Below are 21301 nucleotides of genomic sequence, written 5' to 3' on the forward strand. Positions count from 1 at the left end.
TTGTATTTCCTCTATTTCTTTTGCAATATCATTCAATTTATCTTCCCTATAGGTAATTAATAGTTTTATTAAAGTGAATGAACAGGATTCCATTGCATCATTCCATTTTGTTTTAAAATCAACGTCTGTATCAAATGTGGTTTTTTTGTAAACCTCAATCCTCTAGGGACTATTTTTGCATCTAAATAATTTTGTAGTGATAAAAGATCAAGCCAATGCTTCATCTCTTCCTTTGCCAACCTCTCAAGCTTAAAAAAGTTGGTCTTTAAATCAATACTGTCCTCATTAAGTTCTGACATCTATTTCTGCAGATTCAGCATATTGTTGTCTCCTAATGAGCCTTTCCTTACTCGTTTTCATCATCCTGCTGAATCTAACCAGAGCAACAATTGCAGGATGGGTGTATACAAATATAGGCAGCTACCAAGTTGGGAAGAATGGATAGTTATGGGAAAATGTAAAAGACAGCGCCCTTCTCAGCATACACCCAAATTGCTGCAACCCTGATCCAGCACAGCAAGATGACACACCCAGCACAGATGCCTAATGGCAATGGGATGTAATAGAATACAATGGTGGTTAGGAACAAGTGATTGTGTAATAAAAACTAATATTATTAGTTGAAAAATATAAAAAAATATAAAAAATAAATAAAAAAGTGTGTAACTGAAAAATGAATGAACAAATAAAATATATATATATATACAGTGGTTGACAAATCACCCAAAAATCTACTCGCCGAACCAAAAAATCTACTCGCCACCTAGTCCTGACCCCAATCCCGCCATGCTTGAGCGGCCATGAGGAGGTCGCCACGTGGTCAAATCCAGTCGCCACGGGCCTGTAGGTGAATGGATTTGTCGAACACTGTATATATATATATATATATAGTGTAAGAGAACAGATGGCACACTAATACAGATGTAAATAGGTGCTTGTCCCATAAATGAGGTATAAACTAAGGCTCCTTACCAGGCAGACCAAAAGATCCAGAAGATCCACGGAACACAAAATAAGGAAGAGACAGCACTCAGGGTAATATCGCAAGTAGAGTTGTATTCAAAAGCAGGCACAGTCACCGACGTTTCGGTCCTAGGAACAGGACCTTTATCAAGGGAGTGCTCACGACGCAGTGACTCCCACCACCTATAAATACCCACCACCAACCAACCAAGCTTAATCAATTAATCAATTAATCAACATCAAAAACGCACACACCTGCGTAGCTGCAGCCATCCCGCGTGAGGGGATGACGTCACTGCAATGCGTCTGTCTCCAGCACTGTCAACAGTAAGGAGCATCTAGAAACAAAGGAAACCCCACACTGACAGAGCCCCTCTAGTGCGCATGCATGCGCACGTGTCACGGCTGCTAAGCAGTTATAGACACAGTGAGGGGAGGGGGGGGCCCTATGTGCTCCGTGAGGGCTGTGTAATAGCGCGTGGAGTGAGAGGCAGCTGTGCATGGCAGCATCAAAGTACACCAGGAGTGAATGTGAATGCCACCCAATAACGTACACCATGGCTGAGTGAGGGAGGAAAACGAGGGGTGGTGGGTAGGGGGAAGAAAGGGGATGGGGGGGAAGAGAGGGGGGGGGGCATAAACAAGGGGAAAAGACACAACTGGAGGTGGAGAAAAAGATGAAAGACACAATATCAAGGGTAACCTCTAAAATAAAGGAAAGGCTTAATACAAGCAGATAAGGGCAATAGAAAAAAACAGACAACTGATGTAAAGTCCAGCACAGTAAATACACATGGGAGACAATGCAATAGATGAATGGACTCAGATGAAGCACCCCAGTCTGAAGTCCTCATTGAGGCCAAAGGGGGACATAGTTTTGAGGTCATGAATCATTTTGGCCTCCAGCTGCAGCAGAAGTCTGTTCCGGTCCCCACCACGGGTTGAGGTGATGGCTTGTAGGATGGGCATACATCTCAGTGTTGACAGACTGTGTTTCTGCTGTCTGAAATGTCTAGCCACCGGAAGCAGTTTATAATTCTCCTCTGTGTTATTGTCCATTAGCGCTTTTCGAATGGTGGATCTGTGGACAGCCATGCGTTCTTTGAGCATACGGCTAGTTTTGCCTATGTAGTAAAGCCCACAAGGGCATCTGATGAAGTAAACAACGAATCGAGTCTCACAGTTCATGGACGTCTTAATGTGTATGGGTTTCACATTATGGGGATGGGCATAGGATTGGCCAGTCTGTAGAAAACCGCAATTAATGCACCCATGGCATTTATATACACCAGGCTTCTTTTGAAGCCATGTAGTTGTAGGTGCATATTTGGTAGACGGGTCAGCCTGTACCAGGAAGTCCCTCAGGTTCCTTCCCCGACGATAGCAGATCCTTGGTGGTGCCTGGCAAATACTGCCTATTTTGGGATCATTGCCCAGAATGTCCCAATTCTTTTTGATACTATGTTTGATTAAATTGGATGCTCTTGTGTAAGTGCTACTAATGTTAATACATTTGGCCTCCATTTCAGCTGCGTGCGGGGTAAGGAGGGATTTCCTAATTTCCTATCCACTGCCCGGGCTTTGATGAGAGCCACATCTACTTCTGTTCTTGAATATCCCCTATCGAGGAACCTCTTAGCCATTTTACATAAAGCACCCTCCACTAGCTTAGGGTCACTGGTGATCCGCTTCACCCTCAGCATCTGGGAGTAGGTGAGACCCCGTTTGAGGGACTCTGGATGATGGCTCGTCTCACAGAGCAGGGTGTTTTTATCAGTAGGTTTCTGAAAGATCTCTGTAGCAGGTAATCCGCCACTTTTGTACACCACTGTATCAAGAAATGGGATCCTGTCCAAGTTGTAATTCGCCGTAAAGCGTATTGTTGATGGAATCGTGTTGAGGTAAGAAAGGGATTGTAATAATTTATCCTCCTTTCCTCCCCATATAAAGAAGATATCATTGATGTTGCGGGTGTAGTGGACAATATTGTGAGCAAAGGGTGCATCATTCAACAGATGTGTTTGTTCAGACATGTCCATGAAGAGGTTAGCATAGGCAGGGGCCATATTAGAGCCCATGGCTGTTCCTGTGAGTTGAAGGTAGAAATCACGTTCAAATCTGAAGGAATTTTTGTGCAAAATAACTTCAATTAGAAGCAGAATGAGCTCAGTAGGTGGGCCGTCATGATCAGAGTGATTCGAGAGGTGTTCTCGGAGTCCCTCACCATGTGGGATATTGGTGTAGAGACTGGAGACATCCAACGTCACCAGTAACATCTCGGTGATATCAAAAGTAATAGTACTCAGTTTATTGATGAAGGCCATTGTATTCTTGACAAATTATGCCATATTCATGATCATAGGTTGTAAAAGAAAGTCCACGAATTGAGAAAGTGGATGGCAGAAAGATCCTCTTGCTGCAATAATTGGTCTGCCTGGCGGATTTATAATGGATTTATGTACTTTAGGTAGTAGATAAATCAATGGAACTAGGGGATAGTCCTGGGACAGAAAGGAGCCAGTCTCCTTGGAGATCCAAGAATTGTTCACTCCAAGCCTGGTGATGGAATCTATTTCTTTCTTATAAACTGGTGTAGGATCCTTTTGTAATTTTTTATAGTAATTGTTATACATGAGTTGTCTCTCAATCTCAGCTCTGTAATCGACGTAATTCATGATGACAATCCCTCCACCCTTGTCGGCCGGTTTGATGATGATGTCATCATTGGACTTCAAAGACTTATTAGCTTCTTTTTCTGCTACTGTGAGGTTTGAGAAACTCTTTTTATGAGTCTTTACTTGTTTCCTGGTGTCATTGCCCAAGAGTCCCATAAAAGTGGTGATACTGTGGTTAACTACCATCGGGTCGAAGGTGCTCTTGGCTTTAAACTTGTTACCAGCTGTGGTCATCTCGTTAGTGCTAGATTGAAAAAAATCTTTGAGTCGTAGCTGTCGACCCAATTTATACATGTCGACTTCCCATAAAAAGGATTCTTGAGTGGTAGTGGGGACATAGGATAATCCCTTATGCAGTACATCGGTCTCTGCAGTGGAGAGTGAGCGGCCAGAAAGATTGAAGATCACCTCCTCCTAGCAAATGGAAATATTAGTGTACTGTATGCTCATTTTCATGTCTTAGACAGATCTGCAACCCTGCCTTTCACCATTATCACCCAGCACACAGCACTTCCTCTGCAGCATGGGATTCTGGGAAATGACATGCAAATGAGCACACCGTGCCACCTTTTGATTCAAAAACATTCAACATGGTTCCCCTATAGGCTTAAGCTTGCTGCATGGTCACAGCTTTGAGCACAGCCAGAGTAAAGATGCATAGCCAGTAAACCCACCCACAGACAGACTGTTTCGACCTTAATGGGTCTCCTCAGTGTGGGGTTGCTTATACAGTACTGGCTATGCAAAAAAAAGAAGCAAGGGGTAGGTTTTACCATACTTAGTTAAGTTATGGTGGGTAAAAAAAGTGACAGAAGGGTTCATAATATTATATATATATATACACACACACACACACACACACACACACACACACACACACACACACACACACACACACACACACACACACACACACACACACAGGGCAAGAAAAAGAATCTGCAGCACTCACTGGTAATTTAATTCATCTGACAAGCATCAGGGTAAAAAAAAATAATGGAGCTCTTTGCTGTATACACTGTGGCTCTTCATTCCTTTATATTTACATACATACACACACAAACTCTTACATCACTAACATTCAGGGACTATTTTACACCTCAAGTCATAAATCACATCTACACACGGGGGAGGGATAAGCACAGATAACTTTCCAAGAGACACTGTTTATAAGTAACCCCTTGTCTGCTTTTTCATTGTAACATCACCGGAAGAAGAGATCAGTGTATCTCGAAAGCTCGCACAAATAAAAGCTTCTCGTTAGCCACATAACGGTATTGTCTATTCATATTTGATTATTAAAGCTCGGCTAACACAGTACTGATACATACATATATATATGACATTTTCTTTTGTTATCACTGGTTGCACTGTCTAATATTGGTTTTGAGTGCTGGACACACACATACACACACACACACTTATTATAATGATAGTATTTGTGATATTAGCATTAAATGAGTATCTTTATATACACGTTAAATACAATTATATATCAATGTTAATAATGTAAAATTATTAAAGAGCGCAGAACACACCTAGTGTTTTAGGCTGAGTCTGCCCATGGCGTTTGGCGCTCTTACCTCTTCAAATCTTTATCTTGACGTCCCCACTCACGCGGTGCGCTCACGCTTGAGCGCGGGCACGTACGCTCTCCCAACTTGGTGCTTGGGGAGACAAGGGAGTTTGACCTTCGAGCTCAGAGCAGAGTCACATGACCCTGCTCTGACCAATGGGGAGAGAGAGGCAGTATAGGCTGAGCGGAGAGAGGTGGAGCGGAGAGAGGTGGAAGGGAACAAGGGAGAGAGGTGGAAGGGGGGGAGCGGAGAGAGGTGGAGCGGAGAGAGGTGGAGCGGAGAGAGGTGGAAGAGAGTAAGGGAGAGAGGTGGAAGGGGGGAGCGGAGAAAGGTGGAACAGGGGAGCGGAGGGAAGGGGGGAGAAAGAGGTGGGAAGGGTGGGAAAGAGAGGAGAGAAGGGGAGGGAGAGAATGGAGACTCACACAGACACAGAGACAAACAAAGACACAGCCCGATCCAGACAATGACACGCCCCCCCCCCTAAAATTATTGCAGGACAGCCGTACGCTCATGCTTGAAGAGTTGGGGACGTCACCGCTCTCAAGCATGAGCGTGATAAGCGCCAGCGGGGACTCAGCCGCAGTCTGCGGCCACGTTGCAGCGGAGTGCGCTCATGCTTGAGAGCGGTGACATCACCAACTCTTCAAGCATGAGCTTTCGGCTGTTCTGCAATTATTTCGGAGCAGGAGTCGGGGGGCGTGGCTATTAAAGGAGGGGCGTGTCATTGGCTGGATCGGGGCTGTGTCTATGTGTCTGTGTCCCTCCATTCTCTCCCTTCCCCTTCCCCTCCATCCTCTCCTCCCTTCCTCCCACTTCCCCACTCCCCTCCATTCTCTCCCTCCCCCATCCCTCTTCTCTCCCCCCTTCCTTCCTCTCACCCCCTTCCCTCCTCTCTCCCCATTTCCCTCCTGTCTCTCCCCCTTCCCTCCTCTCTCCCCCTTCCCCCCTCTCTCCCCTTCCCTTCTCCCCCACTTCCCCTCTATCCCCCCTTCCCTTCTCCTCCCACCCCCTCTCCCCCCTTCCCACTCTCCCCTTCTTCTCACCTTTCTCTCCTTCACTCCATTTTCTCCTTCCCCACTGCACACCTCCCCTCTCTCTCCCCCCTTCCCTCCTCTCTCCACCCTTGTCTCCTTCCCCCTACCTTCCATTCTCTCTTCCCTGCACCCCTCTCCTCCACCAGGCCCCTCTCTCCCCCACTGCACCCCTCTCCTCCCACCTTGCTCCCCTTTCCCCCTGCTCCTTTCTCCCCCATACCCTCCTCTCTCTCCCCCACCTTCCCCTCTCCCCCCTTCCCCTCTCCCCCTTCCCCTCTCTCTCCCCCCTTCTCTCCCCCCCCCTGAACCACTCTCCCCCTTTCTCTCCTTTCTTGTGACACTGCTCTGAGCTCGAAAGTCAAATTAAACTGTCTCCCCAAGCACCATGCTTGGGAGAGCGTAGGTGCCTGAGCACAAGCGCGCTCGCCGAGTGGGCAGGTACGGGAAGATATAGATTGCAAGAAGTAAACTCGGCAAGCGCCGCACGCCAAGCGCGCTCAGCACTTGTGTGGACGCAGCCTAAGGCTGAGATTATACAGAAAAATGCTGTGGTGTCACCCGTAGCGACACCGCGCGAGGCTAAAAACAAGTTTCATACATACGTGATAAGTGGCTATACCAAATTCAGCTGTCTCCTCGCTTGCTACTGCAAAGCGGGAGACAGTTAATGCGTGTTCAAAATTTGTTTTTGCGCCGCGTGATGTCGCTACGGGCGACACCACAGGCGTTTTTCTGTATAATCACAGCCTAAGGCAAAGAGGCTGCTTCACTGGGGGTTATGAATGAGTGGTCCTGGGAAGATCTGTATGTGTTATTTATGTGATGTGTAACCTCTTCCCACAGAATGTCCACCTCACATGCATTATGATACATGTGATACCAGTTGCCCAATAACCTGTCAGAATTACAAGTGCCCACCTAAGGCCTGCAACATGAAATGCAATGGTCGATGTGCCTGTGATGAGGGATACATACTGTTATCCGAGGGATCCTCTACTTGTGTGAAAAAGGACCAGTGTCCTGTCAACAAAGGTAATTCAACTTACTACTAACAGGAAAATGTAATCTGGGTCCCACACAAGTATTTACACAAGTATTTCAGTCTATACCCACAATGACAATGTGACAGGTGTTACCTGTGACCAATTCAGTCTTTCTAATCTTATCTCGTTCTCTTCAAATGAGGCCTGTATTACATTGCAAAGCAATACATCTTCATGGTTTATTCACTAAAGGGTGATAGCCTCAATGGCTCAAACATAATTAGCCGTGAAATAGAATTGTTGTTCAAAATCAATACTGGTTTCCAGTCTTTTCTTAAAGGTGACAGAAAGAATCTCCTATAACCTTTAATTAAAAAAATGAAATAAATTGTCTCTAAATAATGTCTACTAGAGATTTTTTAATCGGTCCCAGTTTTGGTCACACCAGAGTTTTTTATTTAGCAGTTGCGCAAGGTGTTTTTCTAAGCTTTACAGGGCTAAAGAAACAAAAAAACAGCTTTATACGGGGAGGGGAGAGAGGAGGGGGAGAGAGTTATTTCCGGTGTATCTCTCCTGCATCCAAAGGCCATTCATGTGCTTGAAGCTGCAGTTCAAGCAATATTCTGCATGTGTTATTTTTTTTTTTTTTAAATAAATCAGTTCTACACTATGAGAAAATACTTGTAGCATTTTCTTTAAAAAAAAAAAAAATTTGAAAGACAATTTTTTATGTATTCTAATGTAACAAGCATTTTTGCTCCTATAACAACCCTTTACAAAGGCAGAACCTCTTCCCTTTCTGGAACAGCTTCTGGCACACGCCTTTGTGAGTCCTGCCCTCTCTCTAGCTGTGCACGAGCACAATTGTATCTAGTGCCTGCCTGGGCCCATGATCTTTCCCACAGAACTGTGTCAGTGCAGCAGCCGCAGCAGCAGAAAAGGAGAGTAGCTCAGATAGCTGAATTAAACCTTACGCCAGTGTTTATTCCATTGCACGTGTGTATTTAATGTTAAATATTAACAACTCGTTTTAAATCAAATGTGTATATATCATACTGTAAACAATATGTATATTTAATTTTGTGTATATGTGAATGTGTACAATTGGATGTGTTATTAAAATTAATAATAATAGTATGTTCTTGTATAGCGCTGCTAGTTTTACGTAGAGCTTTACAGAGACATTTTGCAGGTACAGGTCCCTGCCTCATGGAGTTTACAATCTATGTTTTTGGTGCCTGAGGCACAGGGAGATAAAGTGACTTGTCCAAGGTCACAAGGCGCCAACACCAGGAATAGAGAGTCCAGTTGCGATAGTGCAGAATATATGAGTTCTTCAGTATTAGGTGATACCTTTTTTATTTGGACTAGCAATTTTATGATATAATGTATTACCATTACATAAATTGTTAGTCCAAATATAAAAGGTATCACCTAATACTGAAGAACTCATTTATTCTGCACTATGTGTATATATATTTATATATATTTTTCCAGAATCCCTATCTGCGCATTTTAAGTGAAACTTCTTTGTCTTTTGTCATTGTTTTGACACAGAAATGGTATTTGTAATGATGATGTTTTTAATTAAAAATAAAAACACAATTTTAGTGCCAAAACACAAAGAAGTTTGACTTAGAACGCGTGTTTTAGCTACTTGCACCTCTATATTTATAGTAACTGAATTCCTTGTGTGTGTGTGTGTGTCAGTCAGTGTGTGTGTGTTTGTCAGTCAGTCAGTGTGTGTATGTGTGTCAGTCAGAGTGTGTGTGTGTGTTATTCTCCGTGTCCTACCTCCCCTTTCTGCTGACTCCCCCAACCCCTGGCCTTCTACTCCTCACCCTTCACCCAAAACACGGGCCATGACCCTGCACCCAGCACAGATTCTCTGGGCCTTCACAATACCAATACTGGGCCAAGCTCTTTTAAAGGCATGAAGAGGGACATTGGTTAAGCTAGGGTTAGTTTCCTTTCTCCTTGTGATGACCGAAGCACTCACATTGATCACTCTATGACCAGCACAGAGTCTCGTGCCCCTAATATTTATTATCTACTGCCCAGCACCACAGCACTTTGGCCAGTAACACATGCTGACCCTTACTAATGACGCCTGCTAAGAGACCCCAGCCAACCCAGCCTCCTCCCAAATCGCAGGCTTGCCCTCCGCTTGGTCACCGATCGCCTCCTCCTCTTTTTGTTATCCCCACCCCCTTCTTAACCCTAACCAATCACAAATCAGCCCTGCCAGGCTACGCTCCCTTCTGATCGGACTGAGCGTCCGTCATCGCCGTTTGCGATTGTGTAGTCGTCAATGGCTGCGTTTTCTCCCAGCGGTGGGCGGTTAGTGATGGTGGTTGGCCGGGTCTTCGCAGAGATGGAGGGGATGCAGAGCTGCGGAGGATGCGGTGCGCTCAAATCCCCCCCCTTCCTCCCCGTTACCGGATCGTAGCAGCCACCCTCCCTCTCTCCTCCCCCCGGCAGAGCTGCGGGGATCTCGGGGTGAGGGGGGGGGGGGGGAATGTGTGTATTTGATCGCGCACCGCAAGCGCAATTGCTCACACACTCCTAGCAAGGCCGCGGCCTTCGACACCATAAGGGCTCTTCCAGGCCGAGAGCGAGCGAGCGCGCATGCTCAGAGCGATCAAACACATTACAACAATATGTTTGACCAGTATGTGCGACCATGAGTGCCCGGTTCAGCTAACGAGGACGAACCACTCACTTGACATCACGCCCTCCCTGCACATGCAACTATGCAGGACACAAATCACCCTGCTCTCATATATATAATTTATTGGTCAGGGATGGACAGGGTCCTAAAAAAACACTGAGTACCCGGGGAAAAAAGAAAAATTACCAGGCCTGGTAGCCGGAAACCCAGCAGGTAGGTTTGGAGGACAGCAGCCACGGCGGATGGAGAGAAGGACAGTATCCTACATCGAATGTCAGCAGCCAGCGGTGGAGGGAGAGGACGGCATCCTGCAGCTGTCAGCAGCCGGCGGTGGAGAGAGAGAAGGATGGCATGCTGCAGCGAAGGTAAGCAGCCAGAAGCGGCAGAAGACAGCAGCTGGTGGTGGAGGGAGAAGAGGACCATGTGAACGGAACAGGAGCAGCACAGGAGGGCGGCAGCATCTCCCATGTGTCTCTCCCCCCCTGCATCTCCCATGTGTCTCTCCCCCCCTGAATCTCCCATGTGTCTCTCCCCCCTGCATCTCCCATGTGTCTCCCCCCCTGCATCTCCCATGTCTCTCCCCCCTGCATCTCCCATATCTCTCCCCCCCTGCATCTCCCATGTGTCCCCCCCCCTGCATCTCCCATGTGTCTCCCCCCCTGCACCTCCCATGTGTCCCTCCCCCCCTGCATCTCCCATGTGTCTCCGCCCCTGCATCTCCCGTGTCCCCCCTGCATCTCCCATGTGACTCTCCCCCCCTGCATCTCCCTTGTGTCTCCCCCCTGCATCTCCCATGTGTCTCCCCCCCTGCACCTCCCATGTCTCTCCCCCCTGCATCTCCCATGTCTCTCCCCCCCTACATCTCCCATGTGTCTCCCCCCCTGCATCTCCCCCCCTGCATCTCCCATGTGTCTCTCCCCCCTGCATCTCCCATGTGTCCCCCCCTGCATCTCCCATGTGTCTCCCCCTCTGCATCTCCCATGTGTCTCCCCCCCTGCATCTCCCATGTGTCTCCCCCCTGCATCTCCCCCTGCATCTCCCATGTGTCTCACCCCCTGCATCTCCCACGTGTCTCCCCCCCTGCATCTCCCACGTGTCTCTCCCCCCCCTGCATCTCCCATCTGTCTCTCCCCCCCTGCATCTCCCATGTGTCTCTCCCTCCCCCTGCATCTCCCATGTGTCTCTCCCCCCTGCATCTCCCATGTGTCTCTCCCACCTGCATCTCCCATGTGTCTCTACCCCCACTGCATCTCCCATGTGTCTCTCCCCCCTGCATCTCCCATGTGTCTCTCCCCCCCTGCATCTCCCATGTCTCTCCCCCCTGCATCTCCCATGTGTCTCCACCCTGCATCTCCCATGTGTCCCCCCTGCATCTCCCATGTGTCTCCCCCCCTGCATCTCCCATGTGTCTCCCCCCTGCATCTCCCATGTGTCTCTCTACCCCTGCATCTCCCATGTGTCTCTCCCCCCCCTGCATCTCCCATGTGTCTCTCCCTCCCCCTGCATCTCCCATGTGTCTCTCCCCCCCCTGCATCTCCCATGTCTCTCCCCCCCTGCATCTCCCATATCTCTCCCCCCCTGCATCTCCCATATCTCTCACCCCCCCTGCATCTCCCATGTCTCTCCCCCCCTGCATCTCCCATGTCTCTCCCCCCCTGCATCTCCCATGTCTCTCCCCCCTGCATCTCCCATGTCTCTCCCCACCTGCATCTCCCATGTCTCTCCCCCCCTGCATCTCCCATGTCTCTCCCCCCCTGCATTTCCCCCCATATGCCTACCTCAGGTGCTGGGGTTCGGCGGAGGTGGCTACGGAGGCGGGTTCAGTTAGGAGGTGGCAAGCTCTGGCAACCGCTAACTAACAGTAGGCACCAGAGATGCCGCACTGCTAGCAAGCGGCTGGGGTGCCGGTCCGGAGGGAGGGACAGCGAGGGACCGGGGGGAGTGCCAGAGTGCTGGGGGGAGTGCCGGGACCGGAAGGAGAGCCGGGGACCAGAGGGGAGGGCCGGAGAGCCGGGGACCGGGGGGGAGGGACGGAGAGCCGGGGACCGGGGCGGAGGACCGGAGTGCCGTGACCGGAAGGAGGACCGAGGGGGAGGGCCGGAGTGCTGGGGGGAGGGCCGGAGGGCCGGAGTGCTGGCGGGAGGGCCGGAGTGCTGGGGAGGGCCCGGACCGAAGGGAGAACCGGTGACCGAGGGCCGGAGTGCTGGGGGGAGGGCTGGAGTGCTGGGGGGAGGGAGAGCCGGGGAAGGGCCGAAGGGGCTGGAGTGCTGGGGAGGGGGGGGAGGGAGAGCCGGGGAGAGCGGGCAGCCAGGCGGTCGCCCCTGCGACTGCTTTTTTTGGCAAAGTCCCGCCCCCGCATCCTCTTACCTTCAGCCAATCCCCTGCGGCCCGGCATTCAAAGCCCCACCCCCGCATCCTCCATCCAATCCCGTGCGGCCCGGCGGCATTCTAAGTTCCGCCCCCGGCATTCTCCTTCATGCAATCCCCCCGGCAGCATTCATTCATACACACACACATAGAAAATACTTATCGGCCGCCGCATTCTCCTCACCACCGCTGCCCCGCAATACTGGGACAAGGGACAAAAACCGGGACAAAACAGGGACGGACCTTAAACCGGGACAGAGCAGAAAAAACCAGGACAGTTCCTGCAAAAACGGGACAAATGGTCACCCTATTCATTGATGATGAAATAACAAAGGAATAGACCACAGCTGTCCATGAAACAGCTTTTGAGTCAATTGTCCAATTACTTTTGGTCATTTGAAAAAGAGGGTGCTACATATTAAAGAAATTTAATTCCTAAACGCTTTCTCCAATTTGGATGTGAATACCCTCAAATTAAACCTGTGTGAGGATTCGCCATTCTGATGGCCGGAACTTACCTCCCCATCCCACTCATTCAGGCACTCAAGATGCGCAATGCCACGGCAGTCCCACTGGGCGCGGACGGCGTGCGATCGGTCTGTCCCTCCGCGGGTTCCGCCTCCAGGCTCTGCCCCCGCACTGATGGCGGACATGCGCGGTGCACGAGTGATGCGCGATCAGGATACCATTCGCTGACGCGCGCGGAACAGGTCTCTTCTGGACCCGCCTCCAGACTGTGCTCTCATTCACGTGACGGCATGTGCGCTGCGCGAGTGACGCACGATCAGGTCGCCTCCCCCTGATGTCGGTGATGCGCGCGGGATGTAGCTCCAGCCCCAGATCTAATTGGGCTGCACAATAGGGCGCACCTGCGCGACCCAGCAGCCGCTCCGTGCTTTCCTTCTGGTTCCGCCCTGACTTCCTACTGGAGGGAGGTTCCTTAAATACCTGCCTTGCTCATTCTCTCAATGCTGAGCATAACCTTGTGTGATGCCTTGCTGCATCCTGCCTTGTGCCTTGCTGCATCCTGCCTTGTGCCTTGCTGCATCCTGCCTTGTGCCTTGCTGCATCCTGCCTTGTGCCTTGCTGCGTCCTGCCTTGTGCCTTGCTGCATCCTGCCTTGTGCCTTGCTGCATCCTGCCTTGTGCCTTGCTGCGTCCTGCCTTGTGCCTTGCTGCATCCTGCCTTGTGCCTTGCTGCATCCTGCCTTGTGCCTTGCTGCGTCCTGCCTTGTGCCTTGCTGCATCCTGCCTTGTGCCCTGCTGCGTCCTGCCTTGTGCCTTGCTGCATCCTGCCTTGTTCCTGCTGCTGTCTGACCCTGCTACGTTATTGGACTCCGCATCTCTCCTCTTCTGACCCGGCTTACGTATGACCATCCTGAACTCTCTAATCCTAACCTCGGCTACTCTCGCAAAGACTACTCTCCACTCTCCAATCCTGACCTTGGCAAAGTACCCCAATGATCCGCTATTCTCCAATCCAGACCCGGTAAGTATAAACGACTACTCTACCTTCTATATTCCTGACTCGGCTTGCAAGAACATTCAACACTCTAGGCGCGGCCCTGCGGTTGTGTGTTAGCATTTATACAATTCCCTACCTCAGCCTCGCAGTCACGTCTGGTTTGTAGTGAGCTACGCGTTACACGCTGATAGACTGCACTTTAAGCCATATTCATTATTTAACTGTAACTTTAATTTATTTTGGTACACAGCCGAAATAACAAAACTTGTATCAGTGTCCAATTATTTCTGGACCTAAATATATATATATATATATATATATATATATATATATGAGTATATATATATACTCCCATACTCACACACTCACACACACGCACGCACTCTATCTCCCATACACACACACCCACTCCCATACACTCACACCCTCACTCTCTCTCATACACACACTCACACATCACTCTCTCCCATACACACACACACACACACTCTCTCCCAAACACTCACTCTCTCCCATACACACTCTCCCAAACACACACACACACACACACACACACTCGCTCTCTCCCAAACACACACACACTCGCTCTCTCCCATACACACACACTCTCCCATACACACACACTCTCCCATACACACACACTCTTCCATACACACACACTCTCTCCCATACACACACACTCTCCCATACACACACACTCTTCCATACACACACACTCTCTCCCATACACACGCACTCCTATACACAGACACATACACTCTCTCCCATACACACACACACACACACACACACACACACACACACACACACACACACACACACACTCTCCCATACACACACACTCTCCATATACACACAGACACACTCTCTCCCATACACACACACACTCACTCACTCTCTCCCAGACACATACACACACTCACAAAGTGGTGTAAGAGAGGCAGCGACGGATGTGAGTGACAGGGGGAGGAGGGGGGAGAAGAGTGGAAAGGACAGCGATCCCCCGTGCCCATCTCTTACCCCGCGCGGGCAGCCAGGGGGAAGGGAGAGCCCGGGAGGCAAAGGAGCACAAGGAACACCCCACTCCCCCCCGGTGGGTATACACCCCCTACCACCTCCCACACTCAGCGTGCTGCCACAGGGGCAGAAGGGGACACACCACACCGTGCGAGCAGCCGCAAGGAGAGTTCCAACTCCCCCTCCCCCCTTGGTTTTGAAACAGAGAGACAGACACACACACACACAAAGAGACAGAGAGACACACAGAGAGACAGAGACACACACAGACACACACACAGAGACACAGACACACAAACAGAGGCACACACACAGAGACAGACACACACATAGACACAACTTACTGCAGCAGATGAGAAGTGATTGGCTGCTTCTCCTCCTGCTGCGGATCGTTTGGTGTCTCGATGCTTGTGTCTTCTGTACAACCACCATTTTTTTATTTGAAACTTGTTTAGCACTGATGATGTCTTCTGAAGTAAGTTAATTGTTATTGTCCCTGGTAGCTACTGATTCGAAATTTTTGGACAGATTGGTGATTCTGTCTGTAGCGGGTGTACCCCTAGGGTACTATAACTACGGGTGCTGCGGTTACATGTGAGGCTAACAAGAGGCCGGAACCTCCGTCACTGGGAGCGTGGGGTATATACTTCCACTCGTTGCAGCGCCTCCACTAATGAGGGATCCCAGCGTGGTGGGAGTGTGTCTTATCTTCCATTTATAAGTCTCACTTCCATGTGACTCTTTTAGGCCTGGCTTCTTTGATTACTGAAAATTATTTAATTTCAGTTTAATCCGAGAAGTATCAAATACCCCATAACCCTCTCCCTGTATTCTTCCTTGTTTTCAGATGTATCTGGCACACTCATAGGTACCCCAAGTAATAGTATTACTGGAAGCCTTAAGAGGGAAGCTAATTATCTGATACAGTATTTGCAACACACATATCTTCCCACATTTTATATAATTACAAACGAATATTTCTGCCCATTACAAACTTATACCGGCCATTACTATGGGTTGTGTCAGACATGAATTATCTTACATAAAGTTCATCTGTAATGATATCGAATAGTTAGGGAATATCCCTGGAATTGTTCTGATTCCTTTTCAAGCTTGCCCCCAGCAGATACACTGGAATATTTGGTTGATTTTACTCACTATGACCAATCTCCATATTGCTTTGTGATAAGGACAAAGTGCTAATACAAAGCAAAATACCTTGATCCATTTGAGATAAGTGATGCACATTCTGAATTGAAGTTGCTCTGAACGGTGATAAAATGTAAAAAGCATTACAGCTACTGTATTTCTGCAGATTGATACAATGTAATTTGAAACGTATATACAGTACCTGTATGGTATGCTGTAGCTTAATTGTCACTGCACTGAGATGTAACTGCCAGTCATTCCATGCAGACTGGCAATATTAAGAGAATGAATTGTAACACTCATCCTACGTATAACAGAAAAGACCCAGTGATTGGCCTAGCTTTATCAGTCAGGTAAGAACCTGTGACAGTGTTCTTTGCCTTTGGAGTTAAACTGTAGAGCAGGTTTTCAGCTAATTGGTAAATACTAATGCACTGTGCCACTCTTACAGATATACACTGTGCAGAACAATAGCTACTAAGCGCTTCCGTGCTAACGGGGCCGCTGATTCAGCGCTTCTGAAAACCAGCATTGAAAAGGATTCTTCATAGAAGAATATTTTCATAAATCGAATACAAAGAGTGGGACATAGTCACAAATGCACAAAGATCTACAACACTAATTGCAAACATGTCTCCTGTTTTGCAGGTCTGCCATTTCTGCCGGTGAAAGGAAAAACAACCCAACCACCAAGTAAGCATATACTGTATAGTGAATAAGTGTATTTACACCATACCAATGCTGCAAACAGTAGAATTCATGTGTCCGTGTGTAACAGGAAAATCAGAAAATATGGCAAGGGGATCACCTATGGAAAGTCACAATGTAATCGTCCTACGATGTTGCAGCTTTCTTTTGGCTGCCAGAGCAGAATGTCACATGGTGAGAGCACAAAATGGTCCCATGTTGGGGGACGATGACACAGAGGGGAAGGGGCGCAGAATGACACACAGTCAGAAATCACAGTGGATGCAAACATAGACAAACACGCACCTATCTGTGACTGTGGTCACTCCTGCTGGTGCCTCCCTGGGAGACCTAAACCTCCCACATTGAGCTCAGTGAGGAGGACAGAGGGACCGGCACCTGGAGGATGAGTGTGTAAGTCCGGTGGAAGTGCAGCCCTGAGAGCGCTGAGACTGCTGAGCTGCAGGAGGAGAGAGGTACAGGCCAGAGATGGGAGAGGGAGGCAGGCACAAATGCACAAAGATTTACATTAATTGCAAATATTTCTCCTGTTTTGCAGGTCTGCCATTCCTGCCGATGAATGGACAAACAGCCCAACCACCAAGTAAGCATATACTGTATAGTGAATAAGTGTATTTACACCATACCAATGCTGTAAACACTAGAATTCATGTGTCAGTGTGTAACACCAAAATCTTCAAGCATGAGCGTTCGGCTGTCCTGCGATAATTGTAGAGCAGGAGCGGGGGGCGTGGCTATTAAAGGAGGGGCGTGTCATTGGCTGGATCGGGGATGTGTCTGTGTGTCTGCGTGTCTGGGTCCCTCCATTCTCTCCCTCCCCCCATTCTCTCCTTTCCCCCTTCCCTCTTCTCTCACCCCTTCCCCTTTCTTCCTCTCACCCCCTTCCCTCCTGTTTCCCCACTTCCCTCCTCCCTCTCCCCCTTCCCTCCTCTCTCCCCTCTTCCCCTCTCCCCCCTTCCCCTCTCCCCCTTCCCCTCTCTCCCCCTTCCACTCTCTCCCCCTTCCCCTCTCTCCCCCTTCCCATCTCTCCCCCTTCCCTCTCTCCACCCCTTCCCTCCTCCCTCCACCCTTCTCTCCTTCCCCCCCTTCCTTCCATTCTCTCTCCCCTGCTCCCCTCTACTCCCCCCAGGCCCCTCTCTCCCCCTTCTCTTCATTCTCACCCCCACTGCACCCCTCTAGTCCCACCCTCCTCTTTCCCCCTGCTCCTTTCTCCACCTATTCCCTCCTCTCTCTCCCCCACCTTCCCCTCTCTCCCCCCCTTCCCCTCTCTCCTCCCCTTCCCCTATCTCCCCCCCTTCCCCTCTCTCCCCCCCTTCCCCTCTTTCCCCCACTTCCCCTCTCTCCCCCTTCCCCTCTCTCCCCCCTTCCCCTCTTTCCCCCACTTCCCCTCTCTCCCCCTTCCCTATCTCCCCCTTCTCCTCTTTCCCCCACTTCCCCTCTCTCCCCCCCTTCTCTCCTTCCCCCCTTCTCTCCATTCTCCGCTCCCCCCTTCTCTCCTTTCTTGTGACCCTGCTCTGAGCAAGAAAATCAAATTGAACTGTCACCCAAGCACCAAACTTGGGAGAGCGTACGTGCCTGAGCACAAGCGTGCGCTCGCCGTGTGAGCGGATACGGGAAGATACAGATTGCAAGAAGTAAACTCGGCAAGCACCGCACGCAAAGCGCACTCAGCACTTGTGTGTACGCAGCCTGAGATTATACAGAAAAACGCTGTGGTGTTGCCCGTAGCGACACCGCGCGAGGCAAAAAACAAGTTTCATACATACGTGATAAGTGGCTATACCAAATTCAGCTGTCTCCCTGCTTGCTACTGCAAAGCGGGAGACAGTTAATGCGTTTTCAAAATGTGTTTTTGCGTCGCGTGATGTCGCTACGGGCGACACCACAGGAGTTTTTCTGTATAATCGCAGCCTAAGGCAAGGAGGCTGCTTCACTGAGGGGTTATGAATGAGTGGTCCTGGGAAGATCTGTATGTGTTATCTATGTGATGTGTAACCTCTTCCCACAGAATGTCCACCTAACATGCATTTTGCGCCATGTGATGGCAGTTGCCCAATAACCTGTCAGAATTACCAGTCCCCACCTGAGGTCTGCACCATGGATTGCAATCCGGGATGTGCCTGTGATGAGGGATACATACTGTTATCTGAGGGATCCTCTACTTGTGTGAAAAAGGACCAGTGTCCTGTCAGCAAAGGTAATACTACTTACTACTAATAGGAAAATGTAAACTGGGTCCCAAACAAGTATTTACACAAGTATTTCAGTGTAGACCCACACTAAGGTGCAAGGTGGTACCTGTGACCCATTCAGTCTTTCTCAACTTATCTCGTTCTCTTCAAATGAGGCCTGTATTACATTGCAAAGCAATACATCTTCATGGTTTATTCACTATAGGGTGATAGCCTCAATGGCTTAAACATAATTAGCCATGAAATAGAATTGTTGTTCAAAATCAATACTGGTTTCCAGTCTTTTGTTAAAGGTGAAAGAATCTCCCATCACCTTTAATTAAAAAAATTAAATAAATTGTCTCTAAATAATGTCTACTTGAGATTTTTTAATGTTGCCCCTTCCCTCCTCTCTCTCCACCCCTTTCCCTCCTCTCTATCTCCCCCTTCCCTCCTCTTTCTCTCCCCTCTCCCCCCTTCTCTCCATCCCCCATTCTCTCCATTCTCTCCCCTCTGCACCCCTCCCCTCCTTCCTCTCCCCCCTGCACCCCTCTCCTCCCCTCTCCCCCTCCTCTCCTTCCTCCCATTCTCTCCCCACTTCATCCATCTCCGCCCCCCTCCCCTCTCCTTCCACCTCTCCTCCCCCCTCCCTCTCCTCTCCATTCCCCTTCTTTCCATTCTCTCCCTATTCTGCAAGCCAGGGTCATACGCAAGATGATTTAGCCCAGATAGTGTCAACTCGGGCCTCTTTTCAAAGCACAACAAGTTCTGTTTCTTTTCTTTACTTTATTGAGGGAAAGCAGGGTAAAAGACAGACACTTGTGAAGAGATGTTGGTGTTTAAATAGTGTCTCTCTGTGGGTGCCTTGTAGTTAAGAGCAGGTGAAAAGATAATCCTACCATACAGGAGTTTACAGCAGTGCTCACTCATCCAGAGGTAATGGTGGAAAAGGAAGTGAGGGGCAAGGGTCACACTAAAATGGAGTGAGACTGCACTACTGTCAGCAAAAAGACAGGGGAGAAAATGGGAAAGTCCATTAACTGGAGGGCTGGAGATGTTGCCAGAGCAAGCTGTGACAGCTTGGAAGGAAAAAGGCTACTTAATGTATCCATTCCATCTGCACTGGGAGCAAACTGCAAGGAAAGTAAATCCATGTACAGATAGCAGGCAGAACTGCCAAGGGAAAGGGGGGCTGAAACAGAAAAGGCAGACAGGGGTATTTCTGTTCCATGACACTCCCCGTCTGGTATCTGGAGATACCACTATTTTAGGTGTATGTGGAACATGTGTGCAATACAACATAGCAAAAATAACATCACATTCTCAAACAATGCAAGAGTCCATGTCCACATAGCGATGTGACACCGGCCGGTTACACCCACTGTTTCCTATTTCCCCACTTCCCTCCTCTCTCTCCCCCTTCCCTCTTCTCTCTCTCCCCCCTTCCCTTCTCCTCCCTTACCGTCTCCCCCCACTTCCCCTCTCTCCCCCCTTCCCTCCTCTCTCAACCCCTTCCCTCCTCTCTCCACCCTTCTCTCCTTCCCCCCTTCCTTCCATTCTCTCCCCCCTGGTACCCTCTCTTCCCCCCAGGCCCATCTCTCCCCCCCTTCTCTTCATTCTCTCCCCCACTGCACCCCTCTAGTCCCACCCTGCTCCTCTTTCCCCCTGCTCCTTTCTTCCCCCATTCCCTCCTCTCTCTCCCCCACCTTCCCCTCTCCCCCTTCCCCTCTCTCCCCCCTTCCCCTCTCTCACCCACTTCCCCTCTCTATCCCCCCTTCTCTCCTTCCCCCATTCTCTCCCCCCCCCTTGCACCACTCTCCCCCCCCCTTCTCTCCTTTCTTGTGACCCTGCTCTGAGCTCGAAAATCAAATTGAACTGTCTCCCCAAGCACCAAACTTGGGAGAGCGTACGTGCCTGAGCACGAGCGTGCGCTCGCCGCGTGACTGGATACGGGAAGATACAGATTGCAAGAAGTAAACTCGGCAAGCACCGCACGCAAAGCGCACTCAGCACTTGTGTGTACGCAGCCTGAGATTATACAGAAAAACGCCGTGGTGTCGCCCGTAGCGACACTGTACGAGCTAAAAAATAAGTTTCATACATACAGGCATACCCCGCATTAATGTACGCAATGGGACCGGAGCATGTATGTAAAGCGAAAATGTACTTAAAGTGAAGCACTACCTTTTTTCCACTTATTGATGCATGTACTGTACTGCAATCATCATATATGTACATAACTGATGTAAATAACGCATGTGTAACAGGCTCTATAGTCTCCCCGCTTGCGCGCAGCTTCCGTACAGGTAGGGTGCCGGTATTGCTGCTCAGGACGTGCTGACAGGCGCATGCGCGAGCTGCCATTTGCCTATTGAGCGATATGTACTTACTCGCGAGTGTACTTAAAGTGAGTGTCCTTAAACCGGGGTATGCCTGTACGTGATAAGTGTCTATACCAAATTCAGCTGTCTCCCCGCTTGCTACTGCAAAGCGGGAGACAGTTAATGCGTTTTCAAAATTTG

The 21301-nt window shown here is 49.4% G+C and overlaps 1 protein-coding gene across 4 annotated transcripts in view; it reads left to right on the forward strand.

The window, feature by feature from the left end:
- The window catches only part of LOC142497836 (zonadhesin-like), a 134679-nt gene that overhangs the window by 35246 nt on the left and 78132 nt on the right, over positions 1-21301 (forward strand). The window contains exons 4-7 of one of the 4 annotated variants that reach the window (XM_075606194.1): positions 7093-7281; positions 16549-16593; positions 17147-17191; positions 18617-18805. In XM_075606194.1, the coding sequence (XP_075462309.1) occupies positions 7093-7281; positions 16549-16593; positions 17147-17191; positions 18617-18805 (468 nt within the window). The remainder of the gene's footprint in view (positions 1-7092; positions 7282-16548; positions 16594-17146; positions 17192-18616; positions 18806-21301) is intronic. The other 3 variants (XM_075606195.1, XM_075606197.1, XM_075606196.1) reach the window with 3 other exon arrangements.

Source organism: Ascaphus truei, chromosome 6 (assembly GCF_040206685.1).
Source record: "Ascaphus truei isolate aAscTru1 chromosome 6, aAscTru1.hap1, whole genome shotgun sequence".
In the NCBI taxonomy this organism is placed as follows: Eukaryota; Metazoa; Chordata; class Amphibia; order Anura; family Ascaphidae; genus Ascaphus; species Ascaphus truei.